General features: G+C 41.5%; 1 protein-coding gene across 3 annotated transcripts in view; it reads left to right on the top strand.

Moving 5' to 3' along the window:
* Positions 1 to 478: 478 nt before the first annotated feature.
* Positions 479 to 18,926, top strand: part of LOC109899140 (KH domain-containing, RNA-binding, signal transduction-associated protein 2) — a 132,655-nt gene continuing 114,207 nt past the window's right edge. For 2 of the 3 annotated variants that reach the window (XR_004211595.1, XM_031835457.1), the window contains exon 1: positions 500 to 815. Coding sequence is in view for 2 of the 3 variants with exons in the window: in XM_031835457.1 (XP_031691317.1) it covers positions 725 to 815 (91 nt within the window). In the remaining variant the exon portion in view is untranslated. Of the gene's footprint in view, positions 816 to 18,926 lie in introns of all 3 variants that reach the window. The other variant, XM_020494194.2, reaches the window with a different exon arrangement.

Below are 18,926 nucleotides of genomic sequence, written 5' to 3'. Positions count from 1 at the left end.
CCTGGACTCTGTTTTGAAAATCGACAACATTGTTCCAATACATGCTTGTAGGATTGAGAAAAACTGTAATATCAGGAATGCCTTGAGGTGTTTGATTAGTGTAAGACGTCTCTTGCTTTACATACATTCAACCGAATTCCAGACTGGCCAAGCAGTTCTCACCTGCCACACGTGTTGTCAAAATATGTATAGTAAAATAAATAGAATACTAATGACAAGACAAGGACACAACACATGTATAGCCTAAGAATTGGCATTTCATTCATATAAAAGAGGTGCATTGTGTTGCCTATCTTCACCCAACTGCTTGCTTCCAAATGAGACATTTTCAGCACCATGGACAGTGGGGGAGGGAGGAACATTTTCGGTGTTGCCTACTACAACATCGTATTATCATAACAGTGTAGAGATTTGTTGTTTGCGAATAGTCTGTCCTGTGATATGGCCAATCATGTTTCAGAGGGGCGGGAATCACCACGCAGTCCCTCTGTAGCTAAGGTGGGTGGTTCTTCAGGAGGGAGTAGCGATTGAGTGGGATTTGGGGAGATGTGTTTATAGCTCTGAATTCCTTTCAATTCTCAGTCAAGAAATTGGAGAGATTCCTTACGGCTTTTCTTGCGGTACCTATAAAGACAATTACCAAGTGGAAGAGAGACGCGCATTCCGAAGCTCATCACTTTTGTCGACTCACCTGCACAATCGGTGAACAGGAGAGGCACTTGCCATGGATCAGGAGAAATACTTACCGGAGCTGATGGCCGAAAAAGATACCCTGGACTCCTCGTTTGTTCATGCGATGCGTCTGCTTGCCGAAGGTAACGGGTCATTATGTTGGCTGGTTCTGAATGTCAATTATCAATCAATGTGTTGTAGAGGATTTCACGGGTTTTGTCTACTAGTCCATTGAGTTCACAAGCATCAGCCACACTGCATTTTTGAAGATGAAGGGGTGGATACCTGTACTGATTAGCTACTGCGTATTTGTTGAGCACAATACTGTAAATAGTGGATTTATCTGTAATAATGAACCAGACTAATGTAACCTAAGGTGTGTTAAAATTAATTAGGTAGCCAAGCTATTAAAACTTATTTATTCATCGGTGTTGGCAGTGCCACCCGAGAGAGAATACAGGACATTTTACTGGATTTGTAAGGGAGACAGATCGTCAGAGAAACTTTCCCCAAGTTAAATTCAATGTCGACCTCAATTCCGTCTTACTAAATAGTACTATTTTCCCCCGAATATATGACAGCTTGTCACTTCATGTCAGACTATCGTCACAGACGCTCAGATGAAGATAAGACACACACACACACACACATACGCATGCACACACAAACAATATTTAAATAGAGACTTGACTGTTTGAATGTCGGGTTAAGTGTTCTTACACTTTTAGAAAGGGGTGAGGGGTGTGTTCATACAGAACATTTGACCTTGGTGATTCCTTTATAGTGGGGCTTTGCCATCCTATACATTCCCATCCCCGAGAAGTAGCCTAACTATTGCCCCGAATGGACCAATCCATAGAAGCAGAGATTTTCTGCTTCAGTGGTGCTGATGGGTGACTTTGGCATCAGGAGATCTTCAGGACTGTATTTTACAGAGTGGTTTTGACCTCAGTGAAATATAAAATGTGACGTGTTCCAAAACATTTCACATGTGAAAACATGGTTTTGAATCTTTCACATGTGACATTTCACATTTGCAAACTCATTTTCACATGATTTTACATGTGAAACGTCACAATGCCAAAAATAACAGCAATGGCTAACAGTGTTGTTTCATGTTATCACATCATGATTTCAAGCTAAAAATTGCCTGGAATTAAGTTAATCATCACGCGATTATCTGACAACCCCAACTAAAAAGTAACAGTGCTCAGGGACACTTGACATTAGGGCTAGATTTAATCAGATCAAGCACGCGATTGCTGACACCTGCATAGCTGTTGTTTTGGCGGGGTCAGAGGTGTAACTGCGTTAGACCTGTTAAACTGGTGAGCAGCTGCTCGTGTGGTCATTGTCACAAAGCTACACCTGTCCTCCTCGGGTTAGAATTCTAGAACGAGAAAGTGTAGGCTATATAGAAATAATGACACTTAAATTTTAAATCATTAAAGAAAATTAGGATTTCTATCAGCTTAATCGAGATGTAGATTACATATCACAGTGTTCCAACTTCTAAACAAGGCTGCATGGAATTTCTCTTAGTACAGCTCTGTGCAGCCAATTGCAATGTCCGCTTTAGGTTTCATGCCAGGGAGTCACTTGTGGATTTGACAGCTCTAACCGGCGCCACCAAAACAACCGCTATGTAGGTGTCTGTTAGCGCAGAGCTGATAGAATCTAGCCCGAAATGTGCATAAATGCTCTCGGGATTTGAAATCGAAACCTTTTGGTCCGGAGCGCATTAATGTCTCAGCAATGCCACCAGATGGTTATTTGTTAACAAGAACATATATCCACACACTCTTTAATATGTGTACGGTTGCGGTACAGTGTTGTTCCCTGATGTACAAAAAGGCCAAAGATACACATAAGAGGGACCTCCTGGGTGGCGCAGTGGCTGTGCCACCAGAGATTCTGATTTCGAGCCCAGGCTCTGTCGCAGCTGGCCACGACCGGGAGGCCCACAGGGCGGTGCACAATTGGCCCAGCATCATCCGGGTTAGGGAGGGTTTGGCTGGCAGGGATATCCTTGTCTCATCACGCACTAGTGACTCCTGTGGCGGTCCGTGTCTCCTCCGACACATTGGTGCGGCTGGCTTACGGGTTGGATGTGCATTATGTCAAGAAGCAGTGCGGCTTGGTTGGGTTGTGTTTCGGAGGACGCATGGCTCTCGACCTTCGCCTCTCCCGAGTCCGTACGGGAGTTGCAGCGATGAGACAAGACTGTAACTACCAATTGTGGAGAAAAGGGGGGGGGGGGGATACATAAGGTACCTTCAGAGGTACACATAGGAACTCACACGGTACTGGTCAATACATTTTAGGGTACATGTGGGGGCAATCTAGCATAATTTTACAATTTTCTACCCGATATAGTCAATATAATGCTGCGTTCGTAACCATGTGAGAGGTGGGAATTCACCAATTGTGAATTTGTGAATACCAGTTCAATGCATTCATGTGCTTTGAACTCATTGAGAAACGCCAATTGGCTAATGGCCAACAAGCTGTGTCAACCATTAACTTAAAGTACAGCTATCATGCTTGTAAAGAAAATGTAGAGTTCAAAAATGTTTTGTTGTTACATTTAACTGCTGAAAATTGCTGTTATCAAGGTCATTTCCTTCGTAGGTGATCAGCATGTGGAAGAGGTTAGCATGTGGGAGAAGTTCCAACTAGTACTTGGTTACGAACATAGCATTAGGTACACTCATTACTGCGCTTTGAAATGTAGGTGGGGCAATGTGCTGGTAGTGGCTCATTAGCATATTTGGGGGTAAGGTCTAAAATATATTATATTTGTTCCAACAATCAGTGGATGTGTTGAACCAGTTTAAGTGGTTTTATCGTTATGTTGATGAAGTTAAAGCACTTCTTGTGACACTGTTGGTTTTGCAATCTTTGTAAGAACATGTGATGCTCAAGCGCTGCGCAGTTAAATGGGTACTGTGCATTTTCAACAAGTTTAATGGCTGCTGGTTCATAGGAAGTTCATAGTTATAAGTCGGTTATTGTAAAATTCACAGTATCTAATTGTAGCTAATCCATCACTCACTGACTTGACGGTTTGGTAGGTAAGGGAGCATCACAGTTACATGGTGATTAGCAATACATTTAATATCATATGGTTCTTTGGTATCACATGGACTTATGTCAGCCTTTAACAACGTGGCAGAACTGACAGTGTACAAAAAGAATGTTTATGAATACCCTAGAACACATTAACTGGAATGACATTCCCTTTCATGGGAGACCAAAAGATAGGCTGCCACTGTTGCTGCCAATCAGCAAGTGATGTGCATGTTGTCAGGAGAAATGTCAGTACGTTATTGTGACTTTTACAGTAACTTACTGACAAGATGTTTCCAGTTAAGAAATATCAAATTCACAGTAACAAGCTGCCGTTACTGGAAACAGCACAATAGTCTCATTACAGTGCAGTTGATTACTGACAAATTCTCTGACCAAGGAGGTACTCAACTTGCATTGGCATAACCATCAAACCCTTAAACTGATACAACACTTCCACTGATGGTTGATATGTATATTTGACCACGCCCCCAAACATGCTAATGAGACCAAACCAGTACATTGCCCCCACCTTTAATGGAAAGTGCAGTGATGTTCGTACCTTACAGTATATTTAAAATATTGGGTAGAAAAATCTCCCATACCTACAAGGTACCAAACTACCATTTGAGTGTATATGTGTACCTGTGAAGTGTACCTTTGACCTTTTTGTAACCCAGTGTACAACAATGTACCCTAACCATACCCTTATTTTTTGAGAGTGTGTTAATATATGTTCCAAGCAGTAAGGAGGAACCTGGTGGCACTGTAGAAACATCGATGCACTCCTACTCAAGACATTGCATGTTCAAATCCCCAAAGAATGCCCTTGAGTCCTGATAGTTTTATAATGATGTTATGTTGCTGGGGATAATTGTACAATTATTTACTTGATTCTGGGCAGCTTTTAGCAAAGTGCAGAAATGCAGTCTTCCCAATAAGTCTGTGGCCATATCTCTTTCACACTCAAAGATCTGGTGGTGTCGTTTCACTGTAGCAGGACATTTCAGTTTGCTAGTGACCAAGAGGTTATTAACGCAAATTCAATTTAAGGATGAGTCCCAATTGTGTTTAAAGTACAAGTTGTTATAATAATTGACAGAAGAATACAGCAGCATACTGTTATTTTAAAGAAATAAACAGCTTCAAGTTGTTGTATAAGTTTACTTTATTTTTATTGCAACTTTAGGCAAAGTGCAGAAACGTATTATTGGCAATACATAGCCAATATATAGCCAATCTCCATTATGTCCATAGACCTGGTGCTTCAGCAGGATCTTCAGGAAGCTAGCAACCAAGAGGGAGTTCAAATCCCAAGTGAGGTTTAGTCCCAAATAATCATCATACTGTCCTTTAACATTAACACCTTTTAATGTATTTTCACAGCAACTTGATGAAAACTTCCAGGGGATCATGACACAACATTCTGAGAATATCCTAAAAACATATTTGGGGATGTCCATGGAACAAACATTGAACTAGACAAAACCTGCAGGGGGACCATGATCGTTTAAATTGAATGTATGTCAATTAAATGACATTTGACATCTGGGCTTTCACATGTGCTCAAATGTTGTCACGTGTAATTTCATGATCTCACATGTTGAAATTTTGTATCCCAGTGTTGTCACATTTATTTCAAATTCATTTAACATGGGATCATGTTATCACATGTGGCTTCACATGTGATCACATGAAATTCATGTGGTCTTACCGTAAGAGTCAGCTTGTTCAGCAATTTAATAAGACAAAAAGAGTTGTAATTCAGTAAGCTAGACCTCTAAGCCATGTGTCAATACTGTCTTTAAAAAAGGTGTGCCTCCATTCCCCTGGGACAAACATGCTATTGCCTCCACTGCTACCACTACTGTATCAGCAAAAAAAATTCAGCCTCCTGAGGTTTCTGTCTGTGTGTGTGGACCATTTCAGTTTGTCGGTGATATGTACACCGAGGAACTTAAAACTTTCCACCTTTTCCACTGTCGTCCCATCGATGTGGATAAGGGGGGGGCTCCCGTTGCTGTTTCTTGAAGTGTGGACTTCAAGTGTGGATCATCTCTTTTGTTTTGATGACATTGAGTGAGAGGTTATTTTCCCGACACCACACTCTGAGGGCCCTCACCTCCTCCCTGTAGGCTGTCTAGTCGTTGTCGGTAATCAAATCGTCTGCAAACTTGATGATTGAGTTGGCCACGCAGTGGTGGGTGAACAGGCAGTACAGGAGAGGGCTGAAAACGCACCCTTGTGGGGCCCCAATGTTGAGGATCAGCGGAGTGGAGATGTTGTTTCCTACCTTCACCACCTGGGGTCGGCCCGTCAGGAAGTCCAGGACCCAGTTGCACAGGGCGGGGTCCACACCGGTACAACGACCCTCCACATACAAGACAACACATGAGTGGCTTCGGGACAAGTCTCTGAATGTCCTTGAGTGGCCCAGCCAGAGCTCGGACTTGAACCCAATCTAATATCTCTAGAGAGACCTGAAAATAGCTCTGCAGCGATGCTCCCCATCCAACCTGACAGGGCTTGAGAGGATCTGCAGAGAAGAATGGGAGAAACTACCCAAATACAGGTGTTCCAAGCTTGTAGTGTCATACCTAATGAAGACTCAAGGCTGTAAGGAGTTACAACATAGTACTTAGTAAAGGGTTTGAATACCTATGTAAATGTGATATTATTTAAACAATTTTAGAATAAATCTGTAATGTAACAAAATGTGGAAAAAGGGGTCTGAATACATTCTGAAAGCACTGTATAGGTTTTGCTTACATAATGTATGTATTATGAGTATAAGTTCATGTAAATCATTGCATATAAAAATCAGAATAGCCTATCGGGATTTTAAGATTAGACCAGCTATTACTAATGTCTGAAGGGGAGAAAATAGTCCATATGTGTGTAAATTGCTCCTTCCCATTAACTGGTAGAAATAATTAGCAGGTGATAATCTACTGGGTTGATCAGGGTCTCTCTTCCCACATTGCGATTCTGTAAGGAATTCCACAAAGGTTCTAATCAGTCATTTGCATGGAGACACCAGTGAAATTAATTTAATTGGCAGTGGACATTTGTCTTAAGGAGCCACTGCATGTGATAAGAGTGTATCACATCATAAGAGTTTTAAAGGTTTACTCACAGGGATGTAGACATGTAGGGCTATTTGCTGGTGGAGTTGCACAGAGCACCTTAAAGGGCGGTGAGTATTTGTTTTGTTGTGCTTGTCAGGAAGTGGTAAATAGTAGTGTCCTACAGATGAGATGGGAAGTCCCAGAGACAAAAAGCTATTGGTTATCTGCGATGTGAGACTGCCATTCACCTGGACTGATTCTGTATCAATGCTCACCAGTGTTCTTCAGTATAGTTATAGATCTTGTGTGGTGTGCTTCTATCTGTAATGCACTCACCTTGAGAGAGCCAGTGTGCACATTCAATTTCACCTTCTCAGACAAGAGGTAGCCTACCGCTCACTGAAGTGTTTCTATGTGCTTAGCAGATGACATGGGGAATGTGCTTAGCAGAGGACCTGGGGAATGTGCTTAGCAGAGGACCTGGGGAATGTGCTTAGCAGAGGACCTGGGGAATGTGCTTAGCAGAGGACCTGGGGAATGTGCTTAGCAGAGGACCTGGGGAATGTGCTTAGCAGAGGACCTGGGGAATGTGCTTAGCAGAGGACCTGGGGAATGTGCTTAGCAGAGGACCTGGGGAATGTGCTTAGCAGAGGACCTGGGGAATGTGCTTAGCAGAGGACCTGGGGAATGTGCTTAGCAGAGGACCTGGGGAATGTGCTTAGCAGAGGACCTGGGGAATGTGCTTAGAAGAGGACCTGGGGAATGTGCTTAGCAGAGGACCTGGGAAATGTGCTTAGAAGAGGAACTGGGGAATGTGCTTAGCAGAGGACCTTGAGATGGTGTGATGAGTTATAGTGCATTCAGTGCATTTATAGTGGTTGGCTAGCCTGTGGCATTCAACCCTTTGTGCCCCCATAGATGATGCCAAACATAGTGAACCTCAATTGCTTCAGGTGTATTATAAACTGGTGATGGTTCGAGCCCTGAATGCTGATTGGCTGAAAGCTGTGGTATAAGCAATAAGGCACAAGTGGGTGTGGTATATGGCCAATATACCATGGCTAAGGACTGTTCTTATGCACAACGCAACATGGAGTGCCTGGATAAATCCTTTAGCCGTGCTATATTGGCCATATACCACAAACCCCAGAGGTGCCTTATTGCTATTATAAACTGGTTACAAACGTAATTAGAACAGGAAAAATAAATGTTTTGTCATACCCATGGTATACAGTCTCATATAACATGGGTTTCAGACAATAAGTATTCAGGTACACTATAGGCCACATACCACACCCGCTCGGGCCTTATTGCTTAAATATAGGATAGGAGAGTAATGATATGAATAACACTGTGGTGGTCAAAATTGGAGCTTGCTATGGCTCACAGCATGTGCATTTATATGAATTGATAATTGCAGAGTTAGTTTTCATTATTGCACATTATTGTGTACTGTGCGTAGTACTGCACTATTATATATGTTGGAAGTTATATTCATCATGCTAGAAGATACCGTTCCCTCTACTTTGGTGGTCAATGTGTCAAAGAGGTGGTAAAAGGTATCATGGAATTATACACTGAGTGCACCAAACATTAGGAACACCTTTCTAATATTGAGTTGCATTTCCTACCTTTTGCCCTCAGAACAGCCTCAATTTCCAGGGCATGGACTCTACAAAGTGTCGTAAAGCGTTCCATGGATTCTGGCCCATGTTGACTTCAATGTTTTCCACAGTTGTATCAAGTTGGCTGGATGTCCTTTGGGTGGTGGATCATTCTTGATACACAAGAGAAACTGTTGAGTGTGAAAAACCCAGAAGTGTTGCAGTTCTTGACACAAACCGGTGCACCTGGCACCGACTACCAATGTTCCCTCAAATTCTTTCCACCACTGAGCAAATTTCAGGTCTGCTGAGCGCAGACTTGAACATTGTGAAAATCCTGTGCAACTTCAAACGCGCGTTTACTGTTAACACTGAGGCTGTACCCACAAGTTACAGTTTTGAAAGTGACCATGTAGGCTACTGTGGCTATTTGATCATAATGTAGGCCTACCAGAGTGGCCTACCATCAAATACAACTGAGAAAATGCATCCCATAACATTTTAACACATAAATAAATAGCTGTTCTATCATTCAGCCTACAGTAGCAGCCAATGTGTGGTGTTCAATGTAGATCTACATTCCATGAGACTAGAAAAAAACATACAGGGCTTGACATTAAGATGTTTATCCACTTGTCCTTCAGACGAGGAGGTGACTGAAAATGCTGTTGTGTTGTTTGATGCAAGAAACCACTTACATAAAAAGCACTATTATTGTCGTACCATTATTACAAAGAATCATACAAATTATGCTACCCTCTGCCTATTGGCTACTTAGCTTGTTCAAACTGCCCCTAAGACAAAAAGCTCTTTTACCTGACTTGCTTTTCAAAGATGTTGAGAAATGTATACATTTTGTGCTCTTGTAGGATACAATCACTCCTCAATTACTGACCACACATTATCTATAACTGGGCAAATAAATTATCTATAACTAACTAGCAAAGATATGAACAAAATGTGCACATGAGGCTACATGCAGCTCTCGCTTTGATCTCAAAACAAGCGCACAACCGCTCATGCTGTAAACACAGTCCAGTTCAAAGTAAATGGCACAGATCCATACATGCCAAGGGCTATGCGGTGTGATTTATGATGGCGAAAAACACGAATCGAACCACATTATTTCTGCCTCATGCACAAATTAAAGTTGTTACTCCTACAAACAGAGAAAGTTAAATATTCCTTGACATTAAAAAATACCCAAGCTGCTAATAATAACAACAACGCAAGCCTATATATACACATTCCTACTCATTCATTACTGCTGCAGTGCTTGTTGTAGTGCTGAGTGGAAATAGGAAGAACACCAATTTTATGGCTTGTTTAAGTGTTGAATACAAAGTGTTGACAGTGCTGAGTAAGAACTTAAACATGAACTCATTCATAAAAACAGCAGCTCTTTGACATATTCGTTGACAGTCTCTCTCTAGTCATGGTTTTAAAAGTTTTTAAATCTCACAGTATAAACTTTGCTGTAGCTTTCTTTTATGCCTGCTACGTTACTCCAGACACAGTAATCTGAGCCAACTGATTGGCCAGCGGTAGGCCTATAATGCACTTGATTTGCTTTCAGGGCCCGCCGGGAAGGCAGAGTTTGTACCTTCAGACACATTAAATGTCCAAAATGGCAACAGTTCGCCTTACCGGCGCGCAACCTGAGAAAAACACAATAGGAACACAAGGCTTAATCGTTGGGATATTTACAGAAATGTTTGGCAATTGACTAGGAATGCACTGGAGATCGACCAGTCAATCACATTCGACAGGTTGGTGACCGCTGCTCAAGAAAGTATTTTGTGTTACTCTTGCCCATTCACCCTCTGAATGGTACACATACGCAATTCATTTCTCAATTGTCTCAAGGCTTTTGTCACATGCGCCGAATACAACAGGTGTAAAACTTACCTTGAAATGCTTACTTACAAGCCCTTAACCAACAATGCAGAGTTAAGAAAATATTTACTAAACTACATGTAGGTGTAGGTAAACTGACTATGCATAAATAATAAACAGCAAGTAGCAGCAGCTTTAAAACGGGGGGAGAGGAGTCAATGCAAATAGTCCGGGTAGCCATTTGATTAACTGTTCAGCAGTCTTATGGCTTGGGGGTAGACGCTGTTAAGGAGCCTTTTGGACCTAGATGTGGCGCTCCGGTACCGCTTGCCGTACGGTAGAGGAAAGAACAGTCTATGACAGCGGTGGCTGGAGTCTTTGAAAAGTTTTTGGGCCTTCCTCTGATACCGCCTGGTATAGAGGTCCTGGATGACAGGAAGCTTGGCCCCCGTCATGTACTGGGCCGTCCGCACTACCCTCTGTAGCGCCTTGCGGTCAGATACCGAGCAGTTGCCATCCCAGGCGGTGATGCAACCAGTCAGGATGCTCTCGATGGTGCAGCTGTAGAACTTTTTGAGGATCTGAGGACCCATGCCAAATCTTTTCAGTGTCCTGAGGGGGAATAGGCATTGTTGTGCCCTCTTCACAGCTGTCTTGGTTTGTTTGGACCATGATAGTTTGTTGGTGATGTGGACACCAAGGAACTTGAAGCTCCAGTACAGCCCTGTCGATGAGAATGAGGGTGTGCTCGGTCCTCCTTTTCCTGTAGTCCACAATCATCTCCTTTGTCTTGATCACATCAAGGGAGAGGTTTGTGTCCTAGCACCACACTGCCAGGTCTCTGACCTCCTCCCTATTGGCTGTCTCATCGTTGTCAGTGAATAGGTCTAATACCATTGTGTCGTCTGCAAACTTAATGATGGTGTTGATGTCGTGCTTGGCCACGCAGTCATGGGTGAACAGGGAGTACAGGAGGGGACTAAGCACCCACCCCTGAGGGGCCCCCGTGTTGAGGATCAGCATGGCATATGTGTTGTTGCTTACCCGTACCACCTGGGGGCGGCCCATCAGGAAGTCCAGGATCCAGTTGCAGAGGTAGGTGTTTCTTCCCAGGGTCCTTAGCTTAGTGATGAGCTTTTGAGGGCACTATGGTGTTGAACGCTGAGCTGTAGTCAATGAAGAGCATTCTCACATAGGTGTTCCTTTTGTCCAGGTGGGAAAGGGCAGTGTGGAGTGCAACAGAGATTGTGTCATCTGTGAATCTGTTGGGGTGGGATGCGAATTGGAATGGGTCTAGGGTTTCTGGGATGATGGTGTTGATGTGAGCCATGACCAGCCTTTCAAAGCACTTCATTACTACAGACATGAGTGCTACGAGTCGTTAGTCATTTAGGCAGGTTACCTTGGCGTTCTGGGCACAGGCACTATGGTGGTCTGCTTGAAACATGTAGGTATTACAGACTCGGCCAGGGACAGGTTGAAAATGTCAGTGAAGCCACTTGCCAGTTGGTCATTGCATGCTATGAGTACACGTCCTGATAATCCGTCTGGCCTTGTGAATGGTGACCTGTTTAAAGGTCTTATTCACATCGTCTACAGAGAGCTTCATCACACAGTTGTCCGGAACAGCTGGTGCTCTCATCCATGCTTCACTGTTTCTTGCCTTGAAGCACGCATATAAGTTATTTAGCTTGTCTGGTAGGCTCAGGTCACTGGCCAACTCACGGCTGGGCTTCCCTTTGTAGTCCGTAATAGTTTGCAAGCCCTATCACATCTGACGAGCCTCAGAGCCGGAGTAGTAGGATTCAATCTTAGTCCTGTATTGAATCTTTGCCTGTTTAATGGCTCGTTGGAGGGCATTGCGGGCTTTCTTATAAAAGTCTGGGTTAGAGTCCTACTCCTTTAAGGCATCAGCTCTACCCTTTAGATCATTGCGGATGTTGCCATTAATCCATGACTTCTGATTGGGGTATGTACGTACAGTCTTCTTTTTATTGGCTGTGTCTCAATCCATAACATCCCCCTATGTTGGCCTTCCGCATCTGTGGTGGAAGATGGCCGAGCTACAGCGGTGTTTGTTAGACCATGAAACAGCTTGAAAATGGGTCTTCTCATGAAAACCTGTGTAGCGTCCGAACGGCTTGGCCTACTAAATGTGACGACTTTATGGAAAGGTGAGAAAATGATGGTGTTCTCCGTTTTGAACAACAATCCCCATACGTGTCACGGGACTCGTTTGAACGTAACCCATACAAATTAATGGATATATGGAGGTAGTTTTGTGCCAACAAAAATAAGGGGTTAAGTGTGTAAAAAAAAAAATATAGATATAGGACAGACACTTAAAAACCTTAATCCTTATGATTTATTTTTTGACTGTCTTTCCTGACAAATATGAATACGTTTTTCAATGCGTTGCTATGGGCTATAGTAGTAAGTAATTTAAGCCAAATTCAATATTTTATCAAATTATATTTTTTCAATATACCTAAAGGAGTCTTAAAATTCAAAATCAAATAGCTAAATTGTGACCTTCTTAAAACAATTCCATGTTAGCTTAATAGAACCCCCCCCCCCCCCCCCCCCTCCCTCCAACAGCTTAGACTTTTAGAGGTTAACCTGTCTCCTGCCCTTCATCTACACTGATTGAAGTGGATTTAGCAAGTGACATCAATAAGGGATCATAGCATTCACCTGGATTCACCTGATCAGTCTATGTCATGGAAAGAGCAGGTGTTCTTAATGTTTTGTACACTCATTGTAGTACGGTACATAGGTCTAACTATAACGAAGGCCTTATAATAACTACCACCATGAGTCAGGATCATTGTAAAATATGTCATTATAAACAATTTGATCTTTCATGTCTTGTGACGTCACAGCTGTTGAGGTTTGGTTCTAATAGTGTGTTATAATGGCAGAGAGAAATAGAGAACTGCACATTCAGAAAAAACTGAGAGCGCTCTGAAGGTGATGGATATTGTTGCTAATTTTGGATGTTCATTCCTCAGGATTAGGCATATTAGCCAAAGATCATTGGCATGCTGTCATTTGAGTGTAAGTAATCAGCGTTTCTAGAAGACTATTATATTATTGCAGGGGAAATGAAGGAGCAGTTTACCAGAAGCCAGTAATTACAGGACAACATTTGCATCAGCTGAGGCATTAGCTGAATAATGTGCTGTAATATTATCCCCAGTCATAGTGATACCCAAGGAATTGTCAATAAAAATCTTTAATGCACACATCATCTTTACATTAACAAACAAAGACGCATAATGGGTTTTAAACATAGACTCATGTCCTTGTACTAATATTCTGTATTTTGTTAAAGGTCCAATGCAGCCATTTTTATCTCAATAGCAAATCATTTCCGGGCAACAATTAAGAAAAATAAACTAAATTTCTTAGCGAAGAGCAACTTCTCAAGCAAGAATTCTCCTAGAATTGTCTGGGAGTGGTCTGAGTGGGGAGGGGAAAACTGAAAACCATCTGTTATTGGCAAAGAGGTTTGGAATAATAGATGGTGTTCTCTCTCCCGACAGAGATCATTGCAGTGCGGTCTGCATTTTTCATGCTGTTGTCCCTCAGATTATTTGTAAACATTCGTCTTTTTGCTTTGTATGCATTAGCATACCAATTGTATTAAAAGCACATATTTTTATATGCATTATTCAGACACTGAACTTCAGTAGCCTCCCTCTCCTCACCTAATTAGTTGCGTGTGCGAGTTCAAGTGAGCCTAGTATGTGTGGTCTCATTGAAATAGAGTAGGCTGCCTGCATGGGTGGAGAATCACGTAGCAGTGAACTTACATACGAAATTAATTGAAATATGATTAGAATGTAGTTTACAACAGTGTTTGTAAATAAATGTTGATAATGGAAAGAAGTGGAGGGTGCTGAACCAATGTGAGTCGAGGTGCAATCAAAACATGTAATCATCATTGAAAAGGCACAACGTGCACATAGGTTAGACTACTATGGTGAGCGTTGCACCTTTTCATTTTCAATAAGTATTGATTAACCAATTATTTGTCTCTGCCTGCAATTCGTCCTCCTAAAAGGTAGGCCACAGCCTATATGTAAAACGTAACAAGTCTCACTGTCATAATTCTTACTGCTTCAATTTCTGTAGCCATACGTGCGAGATCAGGTGCACGTGTGGTCTCAATTAAATAGTCATTTATAGCCTATGCATGGACGGAGAAGCATGGGGAAGTTATCTTTCCAAGGAATTGTACTTCCTAAATGTGATTAGGCTATGATTTATTACATAAAATATTGATCACTCATATTTCTCTATCTGAACAACATAGCTGAGACCATGGCTGGTAAGTGAGCTGCGTCACGCCTGAAATAAGATTGCGGGACTGCTGTTGGGTTCTGGGACCAGTTCTAGCGTGTGGGAGTCAGACAGCCAGCGGGTGCTGCCGGGTGTGAAAAGCTGTGGGTGTGGGCAGGTGGGAGCGGGATGAAGAAATCAGTCCCATGCAGACCTCTAGTTTGGAATTCTCTTTCTTATTGGTTGATTAACGAATTTCCCGCCCGCTGATGTCACCAGGCAGGCCAAAACTCCATCCCACCAAAACAGGCTGAAATTTCAGGCAGTCTTTTCAAACAGCTCTTATACTAAAAGGGCATTATCATAATTTTCAAAATTTTACAGTATTTTTCCAACCTCATAGTGTGAATACATAAAAAACACAGGAACATCACATTGTTGACTGTACTGAGCCTTTAAATGTAGTCTATATGTGCTGTGAAGGTTAATCACTAATGCTCCAGCGATACATTCCAGTCATTTTGTAATGCAGTATATTTTAACAATCCATACAGAATAATGATCATGTTTTGGCCAAATTCACTTTCAGGCCCATGATTGCACATAATGAATCAGGAATAGCATTACAGTCACTCCCCCCAAAAAACAGAGCAAAAAATGTGGTTGAAAACTTTCAGCAAACATGTTCAAAACCCAGGCAGGCCACCTGTGATACAAGTCAGTATTTGATGTCCATCCATGTCTGAGGACATTGTGAGATTACATGGAACCTGGCCACTATGGGCAACACTGAGCGCTGTTACCTTCAAGTAGGCTTAGGTTTTGCAAGGAGGTTGTGGACAGGTTTGTCTCTACCTCTGGTTCCAAAGATTGCATGTTCAAATCCATCAATAGAAAGTTGTTTTTTATATTTTGGTTTTAAGCATATCCCAAACCTTTACCTTAACCATTCTGAGTTAATGACTAACCTTAAGAATTCGGAGTTAATGCCTGGTCTTCTAATTCTGACGTGAGACTGTGAGATCTAATTCTCAAAATCATGTTTGAATCCCTAAGTGGCATTGAATCCAGAGTGTGGATGGAGTAAACAGCATTGAACCCCACTATCTTAGTCAAACTTGTTTTCCTTACATTAAGTGTAACTAAATGTAATCGAAATGTAATCTACGTAATCCCCAAAAGTAATGGTTTCTTATTAGAGGGCCATAAACAATAACTAGTAATACTCCAAAAAAGGTTAAAATCTCATCTTTCTGGTAGAACTAGTTATAACTTTAATATTTCAGCTTCCTTATAACTGTAAAATACATATTTGTATATTTTAGTGTTAGAGAAAATGCGCAGATTTTCAAAAGGTCTCTCTTGAACAAAACGTCTGCCTCCGTTGCTGTGAACGTCTCACAGAACTCTAGCTTGGCTTCCTGAACTCGTTAGGACAAACAGAAAGTGTTTTTTGTTTAAAAGTTATTATTATTTTAGATTACTGGATATAAATCGTTATGATGTAAGGATTCCAGGCATATGCATGGTTAGTGGCTGTGACATATAGGTTCAGCCAGGAGTTGATGGACAGATGGAAGAGCGAATGAAATGGTAGGAGGGCCATCCCAGCTTCAAGTGGTGTCAGATTTCACATCTTGCTTTACACAGGCAGAAAAATACATATTCCTGTGTCCACGAGAATCAGCACTACCACTCAATTCAAGCCATTTCGATCTATGGTGTCCACATAACGATTTATAAGCAAAATGATTGGTCGGAACTGATACCAAAACCACGCAGGTTTTGGTATCAAAACGTTACATTTAAATGATCTACATAATTGTCGAAATGACCATGACAAGCTTTTCTCATCTTAATCTTTTTGTGTCTTTGTTCTCTGTCTCAATCCCATACTCATACTGCATAGTCCTTATGTAGAGCAAAGACTTCAAAGATATTAACTGTTCATACTACACAGTAGAATCTAGATCTCAGAGGAGCACTACACAGTATGATCCAGATCCCAACGAGAGCTAGGCTTAGTGTTGTCAGAGCAGAATGTTCCCTATGATCATGTACAGGGATGTGTAATCCTGTTGAACCGGAGACCTAATTCTCCCCTGGGGTCTATGTCAGGCTCCAGTCAAACACTCCAGGGGAACTCAAGTGGCTCTGCTGTACTCTGCTCTGCCTGCTGTGGCTCATGAGTTTCATTTGCAACTATAGGTTATATTTTCTCAGATGAAAATGAGATGAATATGAATCGTCAGTAGTTATAGTAGTTATAGTATCTAAAAGTGCATGTCTCATGATATTCGCATTTGCCTGACCACAAATACCCGCCTCTCTAAAAACACACCCAAAAACACACCTAAACCAGAGGAGGATGGTGGGAGGGGCTATGGGAGGATGGGCTCATTGTAATGGCTGGAATGAAATCAATGGAACGGTATCAAACACATCAAACGTATTGAAACCACATGTTTGATTCCGTTCCATTAATTCCATTCCAGTCATTACAATGATACCTATTCACCAAAAACTCCCCCCCACCAGCCTCCAGTGTCCCAGACATACACAGCCATCCCTGTTGTCTTAAGATGTCTTGATATGTTGAGACATAATTGAGACATCTTGTGACATTTTGAGACATAAATCATTGAAGATGAAATCATGGTGAGGATTGGGTATGGACTCCCTTTCTTTCCAGTTTCTCTTTGGCACTAGAGAGAGACCTTGAGTCACACATAATGTACCTGTAAGCAGGTAAACAATGCTAAAAGGTTGTATTTAGACTAGAGCATCCGTCCATTGTGATTTCTCCCTCAAATAAATTCAAGGTGTACAATCTCCGACCCAACTGGGAATTGGACATTTGACCATTCGTTGTTTAGCCTGCAGATATGGACATGGTAGTCAGCCTTACACCATGTTCCCTATTATCTGTTCTGTTAAAAAAGGTCAGATTTTCCTGTGGAGAATACGTTTGGCCTTTACTTTGAACATAAAAAAGTATTTTACATTGATTCAATCCAGTAAATGATCTTCATGGATATAATAAATTGTTTAGAAATGGCACACGTTTAAGGGCATTTCAGTTGGCTGCTTTTATTTTAATCTTGCGTATTTGGCCAACCACGTATCGAGCCAGGTCATTCACTCAAAACCCTGTTATCTGACTGTTATCCGGTGTTCCGGTCTTCGGTAAGGTTACTCGTCACACAAGTGTAGTTTATCGAACCACCTCCGCTACACTTCCATACCTGAAAATATAGTATCTGAGTAGATATGGTCCATTGACGCATGTCTCATGTTGCACATAGTGTTGCACCTATTGACGTGTATAGCTTATTGTTGAGAGGAAATTATTTTTTCTTCAGAGCTGAATATTGGAGGTGATAGATGTTTCTTTTGCTTTCTCTTCTGCTTCATGATAATGGTTGTACCAGATATTAATCAGGCCAGGAAGACAGCTCTTAGGATGTGGTCCTGCGCTGTTAAATAAATTATTCAGCCGTTATGTTAGAAGCGGCACATTGAAATCACACAGGAAATATGATCAATGATGATGACAAACTCCCTGGATGTCTATCCTACAGAAAGCAAAGAACATTATGATTGATTCACTGTTTCTTTTGTTATAAAAATACATGTACTGTATGATAGGAATGTATGGGAGGGAAATTAGATAATACTGCCTCTCTAATTGTTCAGAACAGTGATACTTAGACCAAGATCCCCAAGCCAACCATAATTCCTGAAATAATTCAATACATTGATTATGCCTCAAAGGCTATCTTTATCATGCAGTCATACAGTAGAGTTGTCTATCCATAATGGCAGCATGTCAGTCTTCGTCTGTGGCTGTTGCTGTGTTTTTAGTCCATTTTTCGTAAGTCAAATGTACTTTTTTATTGTGCCTCTATCTAACCCAACATTTTAAAATGTGTAGAGGGCAGGAATATATTTTATACATTGAAATGCTAAGGCCGATACATTACAAAGTATGGTGGGAAATGATTTAGGGGCTATCAATGTTTTGATCCCTTGTTGAAACACTCCTCCCAAAACCAATGTGCCTGTTCAATGTGTAAACTGATGTTTTTAAACTGTGGTGCTCTGTGTTTTATGTTGTAAATCTTTGAAACTTTGTGTGCTCCATTTCTGTCCAGGTGTCTCTTGCAAAATATATTTTTATCTCAATGAGACTAACCGGGTAAAATAAAGGTAAAATACATATTTTCTTTAAAGATGTAGAACATTTTATATGATCAAAATGTGAAAAGTAAATTCACAGCAAATGAATTAGTAGGTGGAGGAGGTGTTTGAGGATAATTTTAAAATGGTGTTTGCTGAAAGCAGTGACTGAGTGTTCAGACTGCACAATTGAGATAATTATGAATTTTGAGAG

Source organism: Oncorhynchus kisutch, linkage group LG11 (genome assembly GCF_002021735.2).
Source record: "Oncorhynchus kisutch isolate 150728-3 linkage group LG11, Okis_V2, whole genome shotgun sequence".
In the NCBI taxonomy this organism is placed as follows: Eukaryota; Metazoa; Chordata; class Actinopteri; order Salmoniformes; family Salmonidae; genus Oncorhynchus; species Oncorhynchus kisutch.
The sequence above is the reverse complement of the archived record's forward strand: the minus strand, read 5'-3'. Positions and strand labels throughout refer to the sequence as shown.